This window comes from Myotis davidii, unplaced genomic scaffold, assembly GCF_000327345.1.
Source record: "Myotis davidii unplaced genomic scaffold, ASM32734v1 scaffold53, whole genome shotgun sequence".
Taxonomy (NCBI): Eukaryota; Metazoa; Chordata; class Mammalia; order Chiroptera; family Vespertilionidae; genus Myotis; species Myotis davidii.
This window is the reverse complement of record NW_006286140.1, coordinates 6,092,367-6,113,843: the sequence shown is the minus strand read 5'-3', so window position 1 is coordinate 6,113,843 and position 21,477 is coordinate 6,092,367. Positions and strand designations below refer to the sequence as shown.

Sequence of the window (21,477 nt, the reverse complement as noted above, 5' to 3'; positions counted from 1 at the left end):
TCTGAGTAAAGCAGGTTTCTGGGTTTTTTTTTAGCTTCTTTATTCGCAACATAGTTGCTTAGAGTTGCAGCTGAGAGGCCGCAAGTCAGGCGGGGAACGTTGGAGTCCTCCGTCACTGAAGCAAGCAAGCCTCCCTGTTCGCATCAGCTGCCTGGCTGCCGGCCGCCATCTTGGCTGCCAGTTAATTTGCATATCTCACTTATTAGCCAATGGGAAGGGTAGCGGTCTTACGCCAATTACCATGTTTCTCTTTTATTAGTGTCGATTTTTAAAACTATAATAAACTACACATAACCAAGTTAACTAAGAGTACGGTTAAATGACATTAAATACATTCACATTGCTATACAACCCTTACCACCATCCATATCCAGAACTTCTTCATCCTGCAAAACTGAAACTCTGTCCCCATTAAACAACGCCCCTCACCCCAACCCCTGGCAGCTACCACCTTCTGCTTTATGGATTTTTTCAAGGAACATCACCATATAAGTGGAATCATACAGTATTTGTCCTTTTGTGACTGGCTTATTTCACTTAGCATAATGTCCTTAAGGTTCATCTGTGTTGTAGCATGTGTCAGAATGCCCTTTTTAAGACTAAATAATATTCCATTATATGTACATATCACATTTTTTTCCCATTAATCTGTCATGCACATTTGAGTTTCTTCCACCTTTTTTTAAAAAAATTCTCTTATGAACAATGCTGCTGTGAACATGGTATACAGATATATCTTCAACAACCTTTCAGTTCTAAAAAAAAGAACCTTTCAGTTCTTTTGGATATTTACCCAGAAGAGGCATTCATTGCTGGATCATATACTAATTCTATTTTTAAGTTTTAGAACCACTGTAGTTTTCCACAGCAACTGTTTTACACTCGCACCAACAGGGCACAGGAGTTCAAGTTTCTGCACATCCTCAATACCACTTCGTTTTTTTGACAACTATCCTAATGTGAGCGATCTTTCTTGTTTTACTTCTGCTGAGAAATTATCTGCTGTTCTGATTTCCAGTCCTTTCTATGCATTTTTTGGGCTCCTTGCATCTAGAAACTCATGTCCTTCAGCCCTAGATTTTACTTTTGATTATTTTCTTTATTTCTGACCTTCTGTTACATATATTAGAACTCCTATGTTTATTTTCTTTGCTATTATTCATCTGTCTTTTTATTTTACTTTTGTGATGGGGATATTTGTCATCCAGTCTTTACACTTAAAATTTTGGCATCTATGAGCACTTTTTGTTCTCAGATTATTCCTTTGTGGTAGTTTCTTCTAACTTGTTCCTTGCATGACTCCTCCGAGTTCCTTCTTATCTCCTTTAGCTGGTGCCTCCCACATGTCCAAATAGCCATTCCTTGCTCAGATTTCAGTGAGGCATTTTATTTTTAAAAAATATTTTTTGGTGCCGAAACCGGTTTGGCTCAGTGGATAGAGCGTCGGCCTGCAGACTAAAAGGTCCCAGGTTCGATTCCGGTCAAGGGCATGTACCTGCACATCCCCCACTGGGCGGCTGATCGATGTTTCTCTCTCATCGATGTTTCTGACTATCTCTCTCCCTTCCTCTCTGTAAAAAAATCAATAAAATATATTTAAAAAATATTTTTTGTTGATTTTAGAGAGAGAGGGAGGAGAATCATCGACGTGAAAGCAAAACATCAACTGGCTGCCTCCTGCATGCCCACTACCAGGTACTGAGCCTGCAAACCTGGTATGTGCCTTGGAATTGAACTGACAACCTTTTGGTACACAGGACAACACCCAACTGAGCTCCACTGGCCAGGGCTTTGAGTCATTTAAAAAAAAACACAATCGAAAGCTCTAGCAAAGCTCATCAACTGGGGCTGAATCCCCAAATCAGTATCTATAGCTTTTCTGTGGGAACATGTAGGTGAAAGCTGAGCTCCTGGCATTCTGAGAGCCTGAAGCCTTAGTCATGAAGACTTCACTTAATCCCCCTTTTGTTTGGCACCTTACCTCTGCCCTCTCTCTGATACCCTGGGGGGTGTGGGGTATAGCAGGTGGCAATGGGAAACCTGGGGAGGGGCCAGAATGCTCTTCATAGCATTTAATTCCATTTTCACTTATGCCCAACCTCTCTGCCTCCATGGTTCCTGGTGCTCTCAGTGGCTGAGACTTTTTAAGGATTCTTTCGGGTGAATTGGCTTGCTTTTGTTATCACTTCATCCTCTCCTACCCCCCAAACTTGGCAAAGGGACTTCTCAGCACTCTTTTATCTGGTTTCATTCTTTGTATGTTATAGTTTGGAATTATCAAGATCTCTAGCTTTATCTACAATAGAGTTAGTATTTTTACTTTTTCTGATTTTTAAATGATCACAAAAGACCATCATTTAGAAACCAGTGATCTTTGTCTAGTCCTTGGCCTGTGAAGAGCCAACTTTGTAGGAACAGGGTGTAACAGCTGCATACCTGGCTACACTGTCAGCTGCTTCCAGGTGATGGCCCTATTATGCTCATGTGCCCTAATGAGCAGGACGTAGAACCTTTTTTGCTTTCCTTTGCTAGGTACTTTCTATAAAACCCATTTCTTTCTGGTTTCTGTCAGTCACTCTCTCCTCCCTAGTAATTTTCTGCTGATGTGACCCATTTATTGGAGTTTTTGTCACTTCTAGGTTCCATGTCACATCTCTTTCACCCCAGCCAATTTGGGTGACATGGAACCTAAAGTTGTTCACACGAACTTCATCTGTTTTGTATCCACTCTTCAAGACCTGCTCACTCTATTTCACTCTATGGGGAAGTAGCCATTATCCAGGCCTACTTTCCTGTTCTAGGTTTGCTTATTGTTCCCACTACAAACTCCTTGAAAGTGAGGTTGTCCCATTGACAGCCCCTCAACCTTTTGACTTTTCCCTTCCTGTTTTACTGGTCCTTTGAGTACCTCAACTCCATCCTTTTGTTCCACCAATCTAGCAAAATATCAACTGTGGATTAAGTGTGATTCAATTTCTGTGCTTATTTCATTTATTGCTGATGTAAGAGCTAGATTACTTGTCTGATGAGAAGCACTGTATCTTATTCACTGTACTTAATTCCAGTACTTGGCATATGTAAGTACCTTATTGAATGCCAGATAGTACTTCACAGGAGGGCCGAATACATTGTAGAATGGATGCATTTGGTAAGGCATGGAAGATCACCAGAAAAGTCAAGTGCTAGATGGGTGAGTACTGTTAGCATCAGCACACAGGAGTGGCACTAGTCTTTATTTTAAGAAGATCAGAAGGCATAAGCTTGTATCACTTGATTATCATCTGAATTCTTTATACGTGACCTCAAATTATGCAATTATTTTTTACAGGCAACAAACAGACATTTTCCACAAACGGTTACAGGGGCATATTTGAGTGGTGTTCGAGAAGCAAGCAAGATTGCGGCATTTTAAATGGATTTTGTCTGGACCCAGCTTTCTTCTGTACCTCAAATGGGAAAGTTTGAAACACGTTAACCTCACTTTCATAAAATCAAACAAAAACCTCTCTGGATAACAAAACTAAAAATGTTTCTAAGGTGGTTTGATAATGTAAACCCATGTCACCACTCTGAAAGCATTAGCCCTAAGAACCAATTTATAAGCACTTATATTTTATTACATTTTCCACAAGTCTAATGCTAAATCTTCTGGATTTCAGAAAAAGGTAGAATATAAACTTAAATTAAGACCTCTTTTATCTGCTTTCATTCTTTGGATATGATTCTTCCATGGTTGGAGAGTCCCTTAAATTTGACTTTTTGTTTAGCTGATCAGTTTTCACAAATTTAGAAATCAAGCAGAAATCATTAAAAAAAAATAGAGCCATGTATTTTTCTTCTATGACAACTTATCACTACCTTTGCCAATGAGCCTTAAGATTTTTGTATAGCTCCAATATTGAGCTTTCAGTTAAAATTTAGATAGAAATCTTTCCTTTTTGGATACAGCACAAACTCTTCAAAAGTAATGAAGCTTCTAGACTACTTTATATTATACTTCCCATTGGGTTTTCAAAAGAAATTTAAATTCAGGTATCTTTTGTGATAAAGATTTTAGATTTGTGCACTCATTGGCAAAAGAGCAAAATTTTCCATTCTTAAGCAGTACCAGGTTTGTACCATTGAAAATGGGGTAGAGATAGTGTGGTCTTCATACTAGACATTAACTATAGGGCTATTTTTCTTTGAGCCAAGTTTGGGCAGATGGCACACTTTAAATAGCCTTAATTTTGGCAACTACTAGCAAAAATATCTTGTCAGAATAATAGCCTCTTCACACTGTCTTTTTTATAGAATTATGTTTTCAGTATTCCATAGGCAGGTCCACTGGAAAACTGCAGGAAAATGTGAAGTCCTGGTAAATATTACATATTTTATAAGCCATATTGTAAGAGCCTGAGAACATGGCAAATACTTCCTTTCTCCTTTTTTCACTCATGACCAAAAAAAATGTCATTAAAAATAGACATTGGTTTCAGGGTCTAAAGGATGCTTAACTTGCCAAGAAATTTCAGTTTACAGGTAAAATCATGGATAACAAGTTCTTTAGTTTTAAAGTCTCTGAACAGGTTTTTCAATTATATTGGTCTGCTTTAAAAAAAAGGACTCAAATTTAAAGCCACTTTTCAAAATATTAGGTATTTTTAAAATTTAGAGTCATCTTATAAATACAAAGTATCATATGCAAAGAATGTATGGTATCTTTGGTGAACTCAGACACACTTCCACTCCCATCAAAGTATGATACAATTCAAAGAAAAATAAAGGATATTAGTTTCTATGTTAACACAGGGAAATGTTGATATTTATCTGATGAGACTCGGTACCATTTGGGGAGTGTTCTGCTTTAAAGTTAAACATTTAAAGAATAGCATGTGTTAAGTGATAAATGCAAAATATTTTACGTTTGAAATGGTTCACAGTAAATTATTACTTTAGTCTCTGGGCACTTAAACTTGTGCTATAAAGGAAAAACCTACGTAATAAAGTATGGTAAATGTATATAAAAAAAATCCTCATTTCTTGTCTCAGGTGTCTACATCTGACGTTTTGTTCTTTAAGGTACTTTCCTTTAAATTCTTGAGTTACTCTGAATGTTTTTCATTGTTCTGAAGATTTTGTAATTGAGTAGCTGTGAATATGTTTTAACTGCAGATTGTGAACAGCTTGTTGTGTAAAACTAATAAAAACTAGACTTTTTCAAATACACTTTGCATTGTAGTAATGAAAACACACTTTATTAAATAGTTACATTTTCATCCCGAACTTTACACCCACCAACTCAATCCCTTCACCTCCAAACCCTGTTTAGACCTTTTAGATCATAGGTATTACTCTATATCCCTTCAATTAAATGGTCATAAAGTAAACAACTATTAACCTTGATCAACTTACTTTTTTTAAAAATATATTTTATTGATTTTTTACAGAGAGGAAGGGAGAGGGATAGAGAGTTAGAAACATCGATCAGCCGCCTCCCGCACACCCCCCACTGGGGATGTGCCCGCAAGCAAGGTACATGCCCTTGACCAGAATCGTACCTGGGACCTTTCAGTCCGCAGGCTGACGCTCTATCCACTGAGCCAAACCAGTTAGGGCGATCAACTTACTTTTGTAAATCATTTCTGGTTTTCCCAGGTGATTTCTTTGTAGTGTACTTAGTTAATCACTGCACAACACTCTAAATTACATAGGCTATAATTTAAGTGATAAATGCAAAATATTTTACATTTGAAATGTCTCACAGTAAATTATTACTTTAGTCTCTAGGCGCTTAAACTTGTGCTACAAAGGAAAAACCTACTTAATATTAAGTATGGTAAATGTATATACTTTTTAAAATCCTCATTACTTGCCTCCAGGGCTAAGTCCATTTAAACACCCATGTTCTGAAATTCTCATATAGTGGGTAAATGCTATAAAAACCTCTAAGTTATCAAATGTGAGAGACAAAATCATTGTTCATTACTTTTATTGACAACTAGAGAGCTGGTGCACAAAATTCATGCACGGGGGGGGGGGGGGGTGGGGGGTGAGGTTTGTCTCTCAGCCCAGCCTGCACCCTCCTGCCAGCCTGGTCACCCCTAACTACCCTCCCCTGCTGGCCATCTTGTGGCTGTGGGCGCCGCGATCTTTGAGGGTGTGGGCGCCACCATTTTGCAGCCTGCTGCTCAGTGGTTTGGTCATCCCTCACTAACCCCCCTGCCAGCCTGGTCACCCCACACAGCCTGTTCGGTCGTGATGGTAGCTTAGGCTTTTAGGAACAAATTATATTTAAAATCAAAGGCCAATTCGTAGGACTTAGTTTATTTCATTCGTTTATTAAGTGTATCTTTTCCTAACATCTTAACAACTTTATCAAGAAACAAATCAAAATTGTGAAAACACCTGTTAACAATAGATGTTTACATATTTCTGTTCCATGATGCAAAGATATTTTTATTTTAAATACTCAACTGGTTTATCAAAAGGCCTAATTCTCTCAAGCAGCATGTTTTAAAATTCAGAAATTAATTAATAAACTGATTAAAACAGTCAATTTAAAAGACAAATTAGTTTCATTCAGGGGTGGCCCATATGTTGAATCACCTAGAATCCTGATTAGGCAAAATTTAAAACCCAATAGTTCTAATACTACAGACACATTAAATTTCTTTAATGTTAAAAATAAGTCTTACCATTTTTGAGAAATACTTTGTCAGAGATACTACTGCCTACACAATTCTGGCATTACACCTTGTACTTTTTGTCATAATTATAAAGGTCCTGGTTTCCTGTAAATATCAGCATTTTTTATGGGCAAAAGCAGTTAATAAAAAATCAGTCATTTATTATAAGCCAAATGTTCTTGGACTTAATCCCAATTTTCCCTAAATTTTTGAAGTTCTGTTGATTTGGTCTATCCTTAATAGAAAATGTGTCTACAGACAATGGTTGCAGAATTGAAACTAAAACTACAAATCGATGACACTTTCAAAGTAGAGAACTATCTGTTCGTGTCCTTCAGTGTTTTCTTTACTGAATTCTGACTTCCACTGCTCTGTACTACCATCTGGCTGAACACTGACATTTGAGTTTATAACGGTAAAGATACCTATCTATATGGGTTTAAAAATTGATCTCACAAAAGAAATAAAAAAACTATATACAACCAATTTGTTTTTGAAAATACAAAAATAACATCTGTCACTTTCATCATGCTGACAAATTGACATATCTATACATGCAGGAGAAAAGTTCCAATTTAGTCATCTGGACAGCTAAAGCTTGTACATTCTTAATATGATGAACACACTGCCATTGAGTTTTTACACCGACAAATGTGCTGTATTCAAAATATGTCATATACTAAATACTGCATTGGTTTCTGCATGTATAAATGCCAGTTATAATAGTTTCTGTCCTAGTCAATTAAAAATGTCTTAAGCTAATATTAACTGCACTAAAAACTATAACAGTTTAAGAATCTATGACCTTATATAAAGAAATCCAAAATGTACAAAATGCAACTATAAAAGCAAGGAACAATTACTGCCATGCAAAATTTTAAACTAAAAACTGCATAGAAATGCAATTTAAAAAATGGCAAATGCAAATTTACGTTAACACCCAAGATAAAAAAGTCAGCAGTAAATTCTACCAACACAATGCTTGCAAGGATTTAGAAAAGGAAATACATTCTCTTTGCTGGTATAATGGTATAAATGAAATCTTTAAATCCATGGAACAAGCCATCTGTCTCTGTCCTCTATCTCAAGAAATTAGCTCTTTATATTTAAAAAATGGCAAATGCAAATTTACGTTAACACCCAAGATAAAAAAGTCAGCAGTAAATTCTACCAACACAATGCTTGCAAGGATTTAGAAAAGGAAATACATTCTCTTTGCTGGTATAATGGTATAAATGAAATCTTTAAATCCATGGAACAAGCCATCTGTCTCTGTCCTCTATCTCAAGAAATTAGCTGTAATGAAAAGAGAAACATTATTTTCCCATACCAAACATACAATATTAGGTATACATGAGGCATAAAACTTTATTTCATTTTTAAACTTTATTTTACTATTGTGACCTTGGGAAATCAGTTGGGATCCATATAAACTATAGCTATTGTTGGTTTTCTCCTGCCTTTGACTGGTGGACAGAAACATGTGCTCAAGTAGTTGTGTGAGTGCTCTGAGATGCCCAGTAGACAGAACCTGTATCGTTCTCATCCAAGGTCAGGTGTTGTCACTAATGTGCAGGCTTTATTTTTTAAGCTCTAAAATGGGAATAAAAAGAAATATCTTTCCCCATCTATTTTGAGGCAATTTGAGGATCAAATGTGTTATTGAGTCAGATAGTTTGAAAAATATGCAATTCTGATATACATTTCTTTGTCTCTTATGTCCCAAATGATCAAAGTTAGAAACTGTGAATATATTTACCTCTTTAACAGTTGTTTTTATGAAACCTTTTCTTTCAGTTAAATCATAAGCAGGGTAATTTTCATATACCTGTAGTGAAAAGGAAAAACTATGTTAAAAATCCAATAATGCTCTATCTTTGGACAAAAATGAAATGTATATATAAATAGCTGCATGTATGTTCTAATAGTACTCTGGTTCACTAGAGAATTCCCTTGCAAATGAGTTTTAATAATACTCTGTATAGAAAAAATAAAGTAGCATGCAAGGACTCTGTTTTAAACTGGAAATAGCAGTTGCATTAACAATAAACATAGGCAAGGAAAACATCTAGGTAGAACTGAATTCTTTATTTTGGCAGGTCAGATATTCTTCAGAGATATTCTCATTTTCTTTTGTTATATCATCCAATTACTTATAATTCAACTTGAACCCTAGTGTACTTTACTCATTGTGCAATCCCCTCCTCAAAGCTGAATCACTCAGACCCGGCGGGTCTTAGGAGTCCTCTACTCCTAAAATCTTACTCTAAATTTCCCTTTTAACAACCTGACTAGAGGCCCAGTGCACGAAATCGTGTGCGGGTAGGGTCCCTAGGCCTAGCCTGTGATCAGGGCCATTTTCTGCCCACTGGCCAGTCCCCAGTCATGCCCCGCCGCTGCCCAACCCCGTTACCCATTTGCCATCAGGCGATCAGAGCCTGCGGGCCAGCGGGGAGGGACCGAGAGGTGGTCAATGCACCTCATAGCGACTGGTCAATCGGTCCTTCTGGTTATTACACTGTTATGGTCACTGGCCTTTTATTATATAGGATACCTGCTGCTTGACTTTACAATGACTTCTAGTCCTGACTCCATATGCACCCTGCCAGCTTCACTCCTGTGGTGTAGTTCAAGGTCAGCACACTTTTCTTTAAAGGACCATTTCATAAATTTTTTCAGCTTTTCCAGCAATACATTTTCTGTCACATCAACTATGTCAGTGGTTCTCAACCTTCCTAATGCTGCGACCTTCTAATACAGTTTCTCATGTTGTGGTGACCCCCAACCATAAAATTATTTTCGTTGCTGCTTCATAACTGTATTTTTGCTACTGTTATGAATCGTAATGTAAATATCTGATATGCAGGATGTATTTTGGCGACCCCTGTGAAAGGGTCGTTCAACCCCCAAAGGGGTTGTGACCCACAGGTTGAGAACTGCTGAGCTATGTCATTGCAGCGTGAAAGCTGCCATAGGCAATAATACTTAAATGAATGGGCATGGCTGGGTTACAATACAAAAACAGTAAGATAGAATTGGCCTACAAGCTAGTTTGCCAATCCCTGAAAATACAGTCAATCATTTACACTCCTGTCTTTTGTTCATTCTCTACAAACCTCCAAACCTGAACTGGTCTACCAACTTTTCTATGGTTAGGCCCAGAGAAAAGATTGCTGTGGGAACATGTAACCACTTTGAAGACTGATCCTGTTTTACTATTAAGTCCATGGTATTCAATGTCAGAGCCTCCCCAGCAATCCCACGTATTTCTAAGCAGTTCCTTTCATTCCTCCTGTCAATGGCAATTTCATCCACTTACACAAGTGTCCCACATTCCTGTTCTCAGCCAAGTAGTATTACAAATTTTTCAACTTTCTCCCATTTTTTTTACCTCTTCCCCTCCAGTTTATCCGTGTCTAGGTTCAACTCCCCATTTCCTGTCCCTCTGCAGACAGCCATCCCTCCTCTCCTGAGTCTTCAGCTGCTTCATTCCCAGCAGCCTAACACATGCTTGCACTTTCTCTGACTTTAGTATTTTACTAACTTGCATCCACTTCCCTCATCTATTTCCCTCCTTAGGCAAGCTGCTTCAAACAGAAGCTTAAATTCATTCACTTTCCTCATTATTCATTTACCGCCCATTTAAATTGCTCTTATGTGAACAATTATCTCCTAATTGTCCAGTCCAAAAAACCCTCAAGTCCTCCTCACTTGACCTCTCCATAGTAATGATCCCTGTTTAAAATTACATGAATGTACTCAAAAAACAAACATTCAAAGGGACAAAACTAGTTTCCCTCTACTCTGCCCTCATCCCCCCTCTCCTCAGAGGAAACCAGTTATCAGTTTGCTGTGTATTCTTCCAGATCTTCCTTGAAAAATGAGTTTATACACAAATGTACACAATGGCAATATAGTCTTTCTGCATTTAGATAAATGGGATAGTATTCTATGTTTTAAAACGTTGACAATACCTGAAAAATTTTTCCATGTTCTTTTCAACTGCTACAAAGTATTCCAAAAATATGGATGTGGTTACCAATTTAGTAATTTCCCTATGGAAGACCATTTACGTGGTTTCTGACTTTTCAGTATCAGACATGTTGAACATTACTGTAATCATTTTGTGCAGGTGTGACTATATCTTTAGGATAGACACCTAGAAATGGAATTGCTAGGTTAAAGGGTATTTGCAATTTAAATTTTAAGATATTACCTAATTGTTCTCCAAAGCGTTTACATCTTAAAGCATGAGAAAATGTTTACCTTTATCCTTGCCAACCATGAAAACTTTTATTTTTCATAAATATTTTGTCAAGCTAATAAACAAAATTATTCCCTTTTAATTTCTATCTTCCTCATTAGTTTAGGGAAGGCTATGCATGTTTTCGTTTGTTTGAAGGACATGTTTGCTTTTCCATACCCAATGCCCCATGTAAGCTGACTCCTTTTTCTTAACTGACACTACTCCTCGCCCTTGAAAATGTTTCCTCTTGGCTTTCATAGCACCACTCTCCGGCCTTGCCTCTACTACTACTCTATAGTTTCTTGTATGTGGAAATTACCTCTCCAGGACTCTGTCCTTTGCGTTTCTCACCCTTCGTCTTCTTCCGTGGGCAGCTGATCTATATTTCTGGCTTTAACTCGCAGCAATATCCTAGACTAGGTTTCTCTCCTAATTTGGAGAACTACAATGTTCAGAATTTCTCTCACTTTAATGTTCTAAGCACCCCCATCTTAAAATGTCTAGAACAAAACTCATCTTTTCTCAGAAAGTATACCTTTTATTCTGTTCCCTAACGCACCCAATTCTTATCCTACTTTTGACCAGGCTAATTGATATCTGACTTGGATTGTGCCAACCCAGTAACTTTGACTATGACATGAACTGGGTTTCTTGTCTCTCATGTTATTTTCACCAGTCTGTCCTTGATGTGTCTGGGATGACTATTAAAAAATAAAACCTGATTGAGTTACGACCCTCCCAAATAGCTCTCAATAACCTATCCAACCTCCCAATTCCCTATTAGTTCCAGGAAGAAAACCAAACTCTGTAACATGGCATACTTAGGAACTGAAAAACTAGTATTTTCTAACCTGTGACTTACTTCCAACTCTAGTCTTCAGACAAATTAAACTAATCACTATTCTTCAGTCATTATTTGTCACATTTTGTGAATGTGTCAATGTTCCTCAACTGTATGGGACAGCTAATCCTCCAAGATCTCTTCCAAGGTGCTTTTCCAGATTTCCACAACCCCCTCCCTCTCAATCCCAAGTTGGATAGTGCTGTAGCACCTTTTTCACTCTTCCAACAGAACCCTCAAACATCTATAATAATAAAAATGTAATATGCTAATTAGACCAGGCAGCCAAACGACCTTCCGGAGGAAGCCGGGGCTGCAAGGGCTGAGGGAAGCCGTTGCAGCTGCGAGGGCCGAGCCCCTTGCACGAATTTTGTGCATTGGGCCTCTAGTTGTACTCTAATTACCAAAACAGATGTTTTTCAATTCCATTGGACTTGAAAGTAATATCTCCCTAAAGCAAAGTAATGTCTTCTCGAGCTCTAACATTTATCCCAGGCCTTGATATGTAGTAGAGACTCAGTGAGTACTGAACGAATAAATTAAAAAATGATAAATGACTTTAGAAGGCATAGAATATTTCACAATTGATACATTTCAAAATTTCAATTTCATTTTACTGTAAGAAACCAAATTCTAAAATTCCCCAATATTGAGGTAGAATATGGAATCATATTCAAGACTTGATCATTTTATTTCCTGAGAAGTATCAGAATGTCACAGAAGTCTGAGCTAAGTACCTAATCTATAACAACTCTTTATCATAGTAACACTGACTGAAAATCAGGCGGGCCATGGAATTTTGCTTTGTAAAACTAACAATCTAAAGATGCATCAATAAAAAGTTTCCAGATCAGGAAAAGATAGCTTCCTATGCAGTTTGGAATGTAGCACTTTATTCACTGTGTACATTCTACTGTTATTTAAGAAACAACTCCAAAGAGCAGAGGCTTTGACTTACTTTATTTAATGTGGTTATCCCAGACCTGTAAACAGAGTGCCTGGCATGTAGTAGTTCCATAGTATGTGTTCAATGAATGAATGAATGCATATAAGAATCTGGCTTCGAACTGAATAATGGGTGAAAGAATTTTTCGAATAAAAGCAAACATATCCAAGCACCTGTTCAATTACCTTTTTGCAAATCTGTTTCATTGTAACTTCCTCCAAGTTAGCACTGGCCAATAATTTCTTTACTGTTTCCTTTAACTCTTCATCTGTAGGAGGTTTCTTCAGTTTTTTAATTAAAGGTTCATCATCTGAACTATCCTCAGATTCACTTTCTAAAAGTAAGACATTACATGTGAATAAAATTTTTCTTACATAGTAAATTACCATTCAACATATATTGGGAAAAATTCTATAAGCAGTCATCAGATTCTCAAAGGGATCCTAGATTTAAAAAGATATAAATCACCTCTATAAATTACCTATAAAACATACAAATGTCAATTTTGAAAAATTATAAACGATAAAAAACTGGTGTACTACTTCCCCCCCCAAAGTTCTGAGTTTAACTATTTTCTAAACACTTACAAAGTACGTTACAGCATGTATGTTATATCTTTAAAGTTGCTGAATATGTATAATTTCTAACATACCTTTTTTGGAACTGTTTTGATTCTTCTTGGTGGTGCTGCTATCTGCCTTTTTCACATTAGCATTCTTTACAGATTTTTTACTTTTAGAAGTGGCTTTCTGTTTAGGTTTTTCTTTTTTAGATGTCTTTTTTGGTGGCTGTTGTAAAGGAAAGCAAAGTATACACATTGATGAGATTAAATGTCATCTCTCTCTACTCCTCTTTACCCATCAACATTAGAGAAAATTAATGTTTTCAGTATCACCAATAATAAAGTATTACTAGTTAATGTTTGAGATGACTAATATGCCTAATAAATTTAATTTTATGCCAAATAAGACTAGTCATGTGAAGTCAAGAATCAAACACTAAACATGATAGATGCCCACATTTATTCCACATTAGATAGAAAACTTTATGTGCATTAATTACCTCACATGATCCTGAAAAACTCTACTACAGGTACTATTAATATGCCGTTATTTACTGTCAGTCTCTCCCAATTCATATGTAAATTCCATAAGGACAGGGATTGTTTTGACCATCGTGTTCATCTATGTATCCCCTCACTCCTAAAATAGTGCATGGTGCACAGTAGCTGCTAAGTAACTATTTATGAATATACTAGAGGCCCAGTGCACAAAAATTTGTGCACTCGGGTGGGTCCCTCAGCCTGGTCTGTGCCTTCTGGCAGTCTGGGACCCCTCGGGGGATGTCCACCTCAGGGGATGTCCCCGGGGGGATCGGGCCTAAGCTGGCAGTCAGACATCCCTCTGGCAGCCTGGGAGCCCTGGATGTCCACTTGCCTGCAGGGAGCAGGCCGAAGCTGCAGTCGCACATCCTTAGCACTGCTGAGGAGACAGGAGAGGCTCCCGCTACCACCGCTGTGCCGGCAGCTGTCAGCCTTGCTTGTGGCTGAGCAGAGCTCCCCTGTGGGAGCGCAATGACCACCAGAGGGCAGCTCCTACACTGAGTGTCTGCCCCCTGGTGGTCAGTGTGTGTCATAGTGACCAGTCATTCCCAGTCGTTCTGCTGTCAGGGTCAATTTGCATCTTACCCTTTTATTATATAGGATGAGGAAACTAAAGCTCAGAGAGGTTATTTTTGTCCACAGTCACATAACTAATACAATGAGATTCAAATAAGTCTGACTTCAGAAGCTGTTTTCTTAAATACTAACTCATAGTTGACAAAAGCAAAGAATATGTGGATAAATTAAAATGACAATATTGGTTTACAGTTACTTTGTCTCAACCAGGGTCTATGAAATTAGAAAACATGAATTCCCCAATTAATTAACATTTCCAAAGGTATAAATATTCTATATAAGCAAATATTCCAAGATAACTTAAAAATCTGATCTTTATATACTAAAAATACTGCAAATCACATGTTTCTGCAAATGTTTTACACTCAATTTCTGATCATCATTATAATTCAATCTGTTCCTTTAAGGGCAGAGACACTATGTTGAATTTATCCTTAAGGAAAATTAAAGTGTATAGAGCAACCTATTCCAAAAATTAAGTAGGCTCAGAGGCAATTTCTAAGTGCAATTCATTGGATTTTAGTGTTTATCTTTTCTCTTGCTCCACTGCCATCACTATACATATTTACTTAAGCCTAATTTCACCTTGAATTAACTCAGTAATACTGTCAGCTGGGAACCACTAAAAAATGCACTTGAGAGGTGTCAAGGAGCTGACATACTTCTAAAAGTAAAGTATATGAGTTTTTCTATGGATTTTTGCTATTTAGAGTCATTTTTACTTATTTCCTAATTCTCAGAGGTGTTTTAGATAGTAGGGGTTGCTCGAAAGTCATTAATGGTTCACCACAAATTTCTGTAATTAACTTAAATTAAGTTTTAAGTTTATTAAGCATCCACATAATTCATAAGCACCACAATAGGGCCTGAAAAGGAATACTAAAAATTCCTAAGTTCTGTTGATGCACTTAATACATAGAATAAAATCATCACTATTAAATACCCCTCTTTAGTCAGAGGGTAATAAAATCTGGACCTGTAACACATTCAAATATTTTACAAGAAACTAAGTTATTATTATAGAAAGGGTTGGAGAGAGTGAGCAAGGGGAAACAATGTTATAAACATTATTATTTTATCCTCAAATTAGATAATTTAAGGCTGCCATTAAAATTTTTGAAGGCACACACAGTATGGCACCATTTTAAAACTTGCAGGTTGGGAGTAATAATAGTTTTAAAATTTGCAGTGATAAAGGATAATCAAACCATCTTCATAAAATTACTATGATACAAACAATTAAAACTATGCTTCATTCTATATTTAATATCACCTAGAAGAAATAGTGTTCTACAGTTTTTTAAATAGACAATTAGTCTATTACCTATTAACAGATTGCAAAAATACTATAGAGGTACAAAATAATAGGTAAGAGTGTAGGATCTGGAGGCAAGCTTCCTGGTTTCAAATTCTAGCCCCAGCACATCTCTAGGCCCTGGTTTCCTCATTTACAAAACAAGGGAAATAATAGTAATTATGGTTTCATGGACAGTAAATGCATTAATACATGAAAGTACTTTAATGGTGTCCTGCATATAGAAAACACTTAATAAATATTAGATATTATTACTATTTTAAGTTTCTTTTTGTAAAATTCTTTCATTATGCAAATGTAATTTCCTACAAAAACTTGAAATGCATGCTTTCTTTAAAGGCAAGGCAGCCCTGACCGGTTTGGCTCAGTGGATAGAGTGTCGGCCTGTAGACCGAAGGGTCCCGGGTTCGATTCCAGTCAAGGGCATGTACCTTGGTTGCAGGCATATCCCCAGTGGGGGGTGTGCAGGAGGCAGCTGATCGATGTTCCTCTCTCATCGATGTTTCTAACTCTCTATCCCTCTCCCTTCCTCGCTGTAAAAAATCAATAAAATATATTAAAAAAAATAAAAGCAAGGCAGATATATATAATAGATACATAGAATAAAAAGCAGTTAGATAGACTCAATGACACTTTTATTAACTAGCCAGGATACATCATGTTTATTTCATTACGTTCTGATAAGACTGGACACACCATCCAAATTGTTATTTATATTGAATTTCACTTATCTTCAAAAACCAGTTACAAATTATTCTGTGACAAATTAAAGGTACGAATTCAGTAAAGTATCATTTTTTAGACTGATAAAGGTTAGCATGGTAAAGAGCAAAAGCTAGAGAGTAAAATAACTAAACTGTGTAGATATGCATACCTTAAGGTTTCATTTCAAGCTGAAAGGCAGTCAAGTAACTCATTAACTCACATCTTGTGCTTTGGTCTTATAGGTTTTAAAAAAAACACACCAGCCACTCTGAAGAGAAGTTATTAGGTATAGGCCGTATAGAGAATTTTTGGCAGGTAAGGCAAATATAGGTAACCTGAAATTTTGGAGGTAATGGAAAGAGGCCCTGGGAGACCTGAGAAGGAAAGTTAAACCATGCCCATTTAAAATTTGCATGACCTTCCAAATCACCACTACTTTCATTTCTCCTCCTCTACTTAGATTGCACTCATGGTTCTAAATCCAACTCAATAATCAATCACTTCCTCTAAATCTTTCATAATACCACCCATTTGATTAATCCATAGTCCCATAGTACTTGGCCTATACGTAATTCATTTATACCTTCTTCATGGAAGGATTGTGAAGCAGTGAATAAGAACACAGGTTTTAGAGCTAAGCTTCCTGGTTCAGGTCCTGACTCCACCAGTGACTAATTCTGCATTCTCAGGCAAATAACCCTTCCTTCCCTGTAACTGTTTCCTCATCTGTAAAATAAAGGTAATACCAGAAAAGGCTAAATGTAACACTCTTTTCCACATTTGTGTATCTCTGATATTGGGGTACATTTTATAATTTACATTAAAATGATGCCTTATAGGCACTGTAGATTTGATGACCTATGGCCACGGTGTAGAATTTCTGTGAGGATCAAATACATAAATACACATAAGGCAGCAAAAAAAAATAAGCATTTAATATATACATTTTTATTAAACTGCAGTTATTTACATAGTTTCCCCACTACTAGTTTAAGGATAGATCTGACAATCTCCTTCATAACAGACATCCATCTATCTATTTCAGTGATGGTGAACCTTTTGAGCTCAGTGTGTCAGCATTTTGAAAAACCCTAACTTAACTCTGGTGCCATGTCACATATAGAAATTTTTTTATATTTGCAACCATAGTAAAACAAAGACATATTTTTGATATTTATTTTATATTTTTAAATGCCATTTAACAAAGAAAAATCAACCAAAAAAATGAGTTCGCATCATCTCTGACACGCGTGTCATAGGTTCACCATCACTGATCTATTTAGTCCTCTGTGTCCCTAGCAACTACAAGTGTTTGGCATAAAGTAGCCATTTAAATATTTCTTGTCATGTTCACTTCTGTATCATTCACAGGGTCAAGGTTTACTCTGAACCCAGGATGTGGTTAAAAATATAATTAAAAGGTGCTGTGGCCATGTTGCCTCAGTGGTTAGAGTGCCAGACCATCAGAGGGTTTTGGGTTCAATTCCTGGTCAAGGGCACGTATATATGTGAGTTAATGTCTTAGAGCTATTAAGAACCAAGACCTTTGATTAAGTCCAGTGTGCCGCCTACCATATTAGCTGCATATAGAAATGACTAACCTACTTACATATTTCTTTAAGCCAGAGTTGAAACTACTAAATTATAGGAGTAAGCCAGTGATACCATAACCTATTCATCATATTGTTAAACTTAAATTTTTTCCCATTACACACAAAATTACTAATGATGACAAAGAATAAAAATTGTTGGCAGATAATACAGAACGGCAACAAAGAAACACCAAACTCTGTATTAGGGCTGTCTTTGAGTTTACCCCTAAACCCTGTAGGGGCCCCCTAGATGCTTTCTTCTAAAAACATTTTTTAAAGCTAAAATGGGTGTAATACAATTTTATATAAGTAGTGTTCTCCAAATGCCTTTCTTTTGCTATGCCAACCTCTCCTGCTTATCCTTCAAGGTTCATCTCAAACTGTTAACCACCTATGAAGTTTCCCTATTTGGATCTTTGCTCCCATGGCCCTAGAAAGAGGCAAATACTCCCTATCTTCTGAGCTTCTACATTACCTTGTCCACAGCTCTTTTTAGCTAAGTTATATTCTACTGTACTTTTCTCTTCAATCCATGACCTCCTCCCTCCGACCAACTAAATTGAACTACGGAAGGTAGAGACCCTGTCTTATTTCTTGATTTCCAGAGTATTGCTTAAAAGTGGCACTTAGTAGTTACTATGTAATTATTTTGAAAATTGAGATGGGAAAATATCTGTGGAGACTAGATAACCTTTAAAGATATATTCCAACCCCGAGGTTATGTTTCATTAGTTCACTCTGCTTGCTAAGATAAACATGTTTTTCTATTAAAAGCAATTAGCAAACTTGGTTTTTAATAGCATTGCCTTCTGGCACAACTTACCTAGTGTACATTTAAGAGGGGAAAAAAAGGCGTATTAAATCATCATGGGTGGGGCCTTGGCACCTGTATATTTTAAAAAGCCCCACAACTGACTCACTTCATTTGTTTTTACAAATATTTTAAAAGTGGAAAAACCGTTCTCAGTTTGCAGTCTATACAAAAATAGGCCACAAGGTGAATCTGGTGGACAGACCTCTGTTTACCAACTCCTGGTTTAGCTTATGAATTACTGAAGATATATATAAGCAAAGAGCAGGAATCAGATGAAGCAATCAATAGGATAATTTCTCATTATAAAGTTTATGTCAATAGCTTTTACTTTTAAGTTCTTATAAGCAAAAGTAGATTTATACTCATATTAACTTTCCAAAGCCATTGCTTCAAGTCGAATTTGAATCTAAATCACTAGTTCTACACAGAAAATTCTGAAGACAAAATTACATGAATTAGCAGCTCTGGAAAGAGTAATACAGAGAAGGCATTTTAAAAAATCATTATGTATTTATTGTATTCTCAAAGTACAAATGGGAGGATATGCACTCCTCTCTCATGGAGTCAAGGCTAAATGAGATGCAAGACCTGAAAGTACATGACCCAATAGTTTCTCCTCCTTGAATGTACCAATAAATGCTTATTGAACAAGTGGTACTTCTCCATGGGTAGACTGCCAGTTCCTGGAAATCAGAGGCCATGTCCCTCTTTTTCCCCACAGAGCGAAGAGCTCAGGTAGAAAAAAAAACAATTGCTTTGAATGGATGAGAAGGATGAATCTATCCCCAAAGGTCTTATTATTTACACAATGCCCAACCTCATGGGTTCTTGGTCTGCGTTCAACCTACATTACTCTAGCTTCACCTCATTGCTTTACTCTGGACACAGCACTTAACCATAAGCAAGTGTTTGTCAAAGGTACCCTGTACTTTCTTGCTCCCCATCTTTGTTCACATGTCGAACTTTCTATTCCCAAGGTGAATTTCAACTGGTACTTCCATTTCTCCCCAAATCTTCCCCTCATCAACCGATAATTTTCTGAAATTCTATATTAGATATCACTCAAACTATATTTTGGGTAGAAAGTATCTTCTGTAACGCCAACAGCACTTAGCATATTCCCCAAACTTTGGTCTTTGAACAAAATGTATGGGAAAAAATAGTTAAGTTTAAAACAAAAAGAAGGAAAGGTTAGTTTCCAAATTGTCGTGGATTTATTTTTAAGATCCTGGCTTGCTATTTTTGAATATGCTATGAGAGATTCAATCAGGACCATCCAGTATTGTAGGTATTTTTGAAGTGCTCAAAAAAAAAAACAGGTAAGAACTAACAGCTGCCATTAATTTTAGATAGTACAATGTACTATAATCTACATTTTTAAGAGATTAATTAATAATATAATTTTAAAAAAATTTGAAGGGGTTTTCCATGCCTCTGAGAACCGTGAAGGTATAAAATCAGAGGAACGACATGAGCACTTTTTGAAGGAAGGCAAAAAAAAAAAAAAATCTTGGGAGAGAAGGCTTACCTATCTTTTATAGGCAGCAGGGCTCTTTGAAGAAGGGTCTCCAAAAAAGACGCCTGTCACAGAGCCAGAATCCTGTCCTCACAGCAGAAAGGTTGTACTGGGTGAACAGATGAATAAAATTAAAATTAGCTTAAAATACACTATTCTTAAAACAACTTGGCTGAGAAAGCTCAAGTGCCAAGTGTAAAGAAAGTGCAAGTCTTGTTATATTTCACAAAAGATTATAAAAACAAGCTTAAGTCTAAATAGACTTTATTATGGTGATTATTCAACTTTGCCTTCCAACGAAAGGTTTAATAATTTATAAGGTTTTGTAATCCCTCTCATCAAATTATGAGACGTGGGAATTCTGTTTTGTTTTTTTAATCCTCACCTGAGGACAAGCTTAGAGAGAGGAAGGGAGAAAGAGAGAAATGTCATTTGGGTTGCCTTCTATGCATGAACCAACTGGGGATTAAACCTGCAACCCAGGTATGTGCCCCAACTGGCAATCCAACTGGCAACATTTGGGGCACAGGACGATGCTCAACCACCTAAGCGACAGGCCCAGGCAATTCTTGTGTCTTTTTTTAGAACATAATTAAGGACTAACAAAACTTTCACATTCACCCTCACCAACTTCCAAGTATTTTTTTCAAATTGTCCAAATATATGTTTACCAGAAATTATAATGCAAAGTTTCTCTTATTTGGCAAACATTGTAGAAGTCTGGGACCCCTCGGGAGATAACGACCTGCTGGCTTAGGCCTCCTCCCGGGTGGCAGAGGACAGGCCCAATCCCTAGGTGCAGCCCCTGGTAGGGCTCAGAGCAGGGCCGATTGGGGAGTTGGGGCGCCACCCCGTCACACTCAGCCTTCCTCCTATAGAAGCAGGAAAGTAACACTTGGATCTCATAGCTTTCCTTTCACCTAGAGGTGGCCACATATAAAAGTTGTGGCCAATTCGATATACATGGAGATCTCTAGTAAAAGGAATCCCTTCAGGGGGAGTGGGGAGCCAAAATCACTAGAAGAAAGCTCTTTGTTCTTTCTTACCTAGAACAGAGAAACAATGCCTAAAGGTAAAACCACCATTTTATAATCATACTAGAGGCCCGGTGCACAAAAATTTGTGCGGGGGGGGGGGGGGGGGGGGGTCGCTCCGC

At 37.1% G+C, this 21,477-nt stretch overlaps 2 protein-coding genes across 9 annotated transcripts in view; one reads left to right on the top strand and one right to left on the bottom strand.

The window, feature by feature from the left end:
* The window catches only part of KDM1B (lysine (K)-specific demethylase 1B), a 51,820-nt gene extending 46,614 nt beyond the window's left edge, over positions 1 to 5,206 (top strand). Inside the window, 1 exon segment of the mRNA XM_006757278.2 lies at positions 3,329 to 5,206. Within this exon segment, the coding sequence (XP_006757341.1) occupies positions 3,329 to 3,412 (84 nt within the window). The 3' untranslated portion in view covers positions 3,413 to 5,206.
* A 1,093-nt stretch (positions 5,207 to 6,299) lies between these two features.
* DEK (DEK proto-oncogene) overlaps positions 6,300 to 21,477 on the bottom strand; it is a 35,721-nt gene continuing 20,543 nt past the window's right edge. For 2 of the 8 annotated variants that reach the window (XM_015559750.1, XM_015559743.1), the window contains exons 7-10: positions 13,354 to 13,489; positions 12,887 to 13,035; positions 8,428 to 8,496; positions 8,036 to 8,261 (exon numbers count right to left, since the gene is read on the bottom strand). In XM_015559750.1, the coding sequence (XP_015415236.1) occupies positions 8,211 to 8,261; positions 8,428 to 8,496; positions 12,887 to 13,035; positions 13,354 to 13,489 (405 nt within the window). In that variant the 3' untranslated portion in view covers positions 8,036 to 8,210. The other 6 variants (XM_015559745.1, XM_015559744.1, XM_015559746.1 and 3 more) reach the window with 6 other exon arrangements.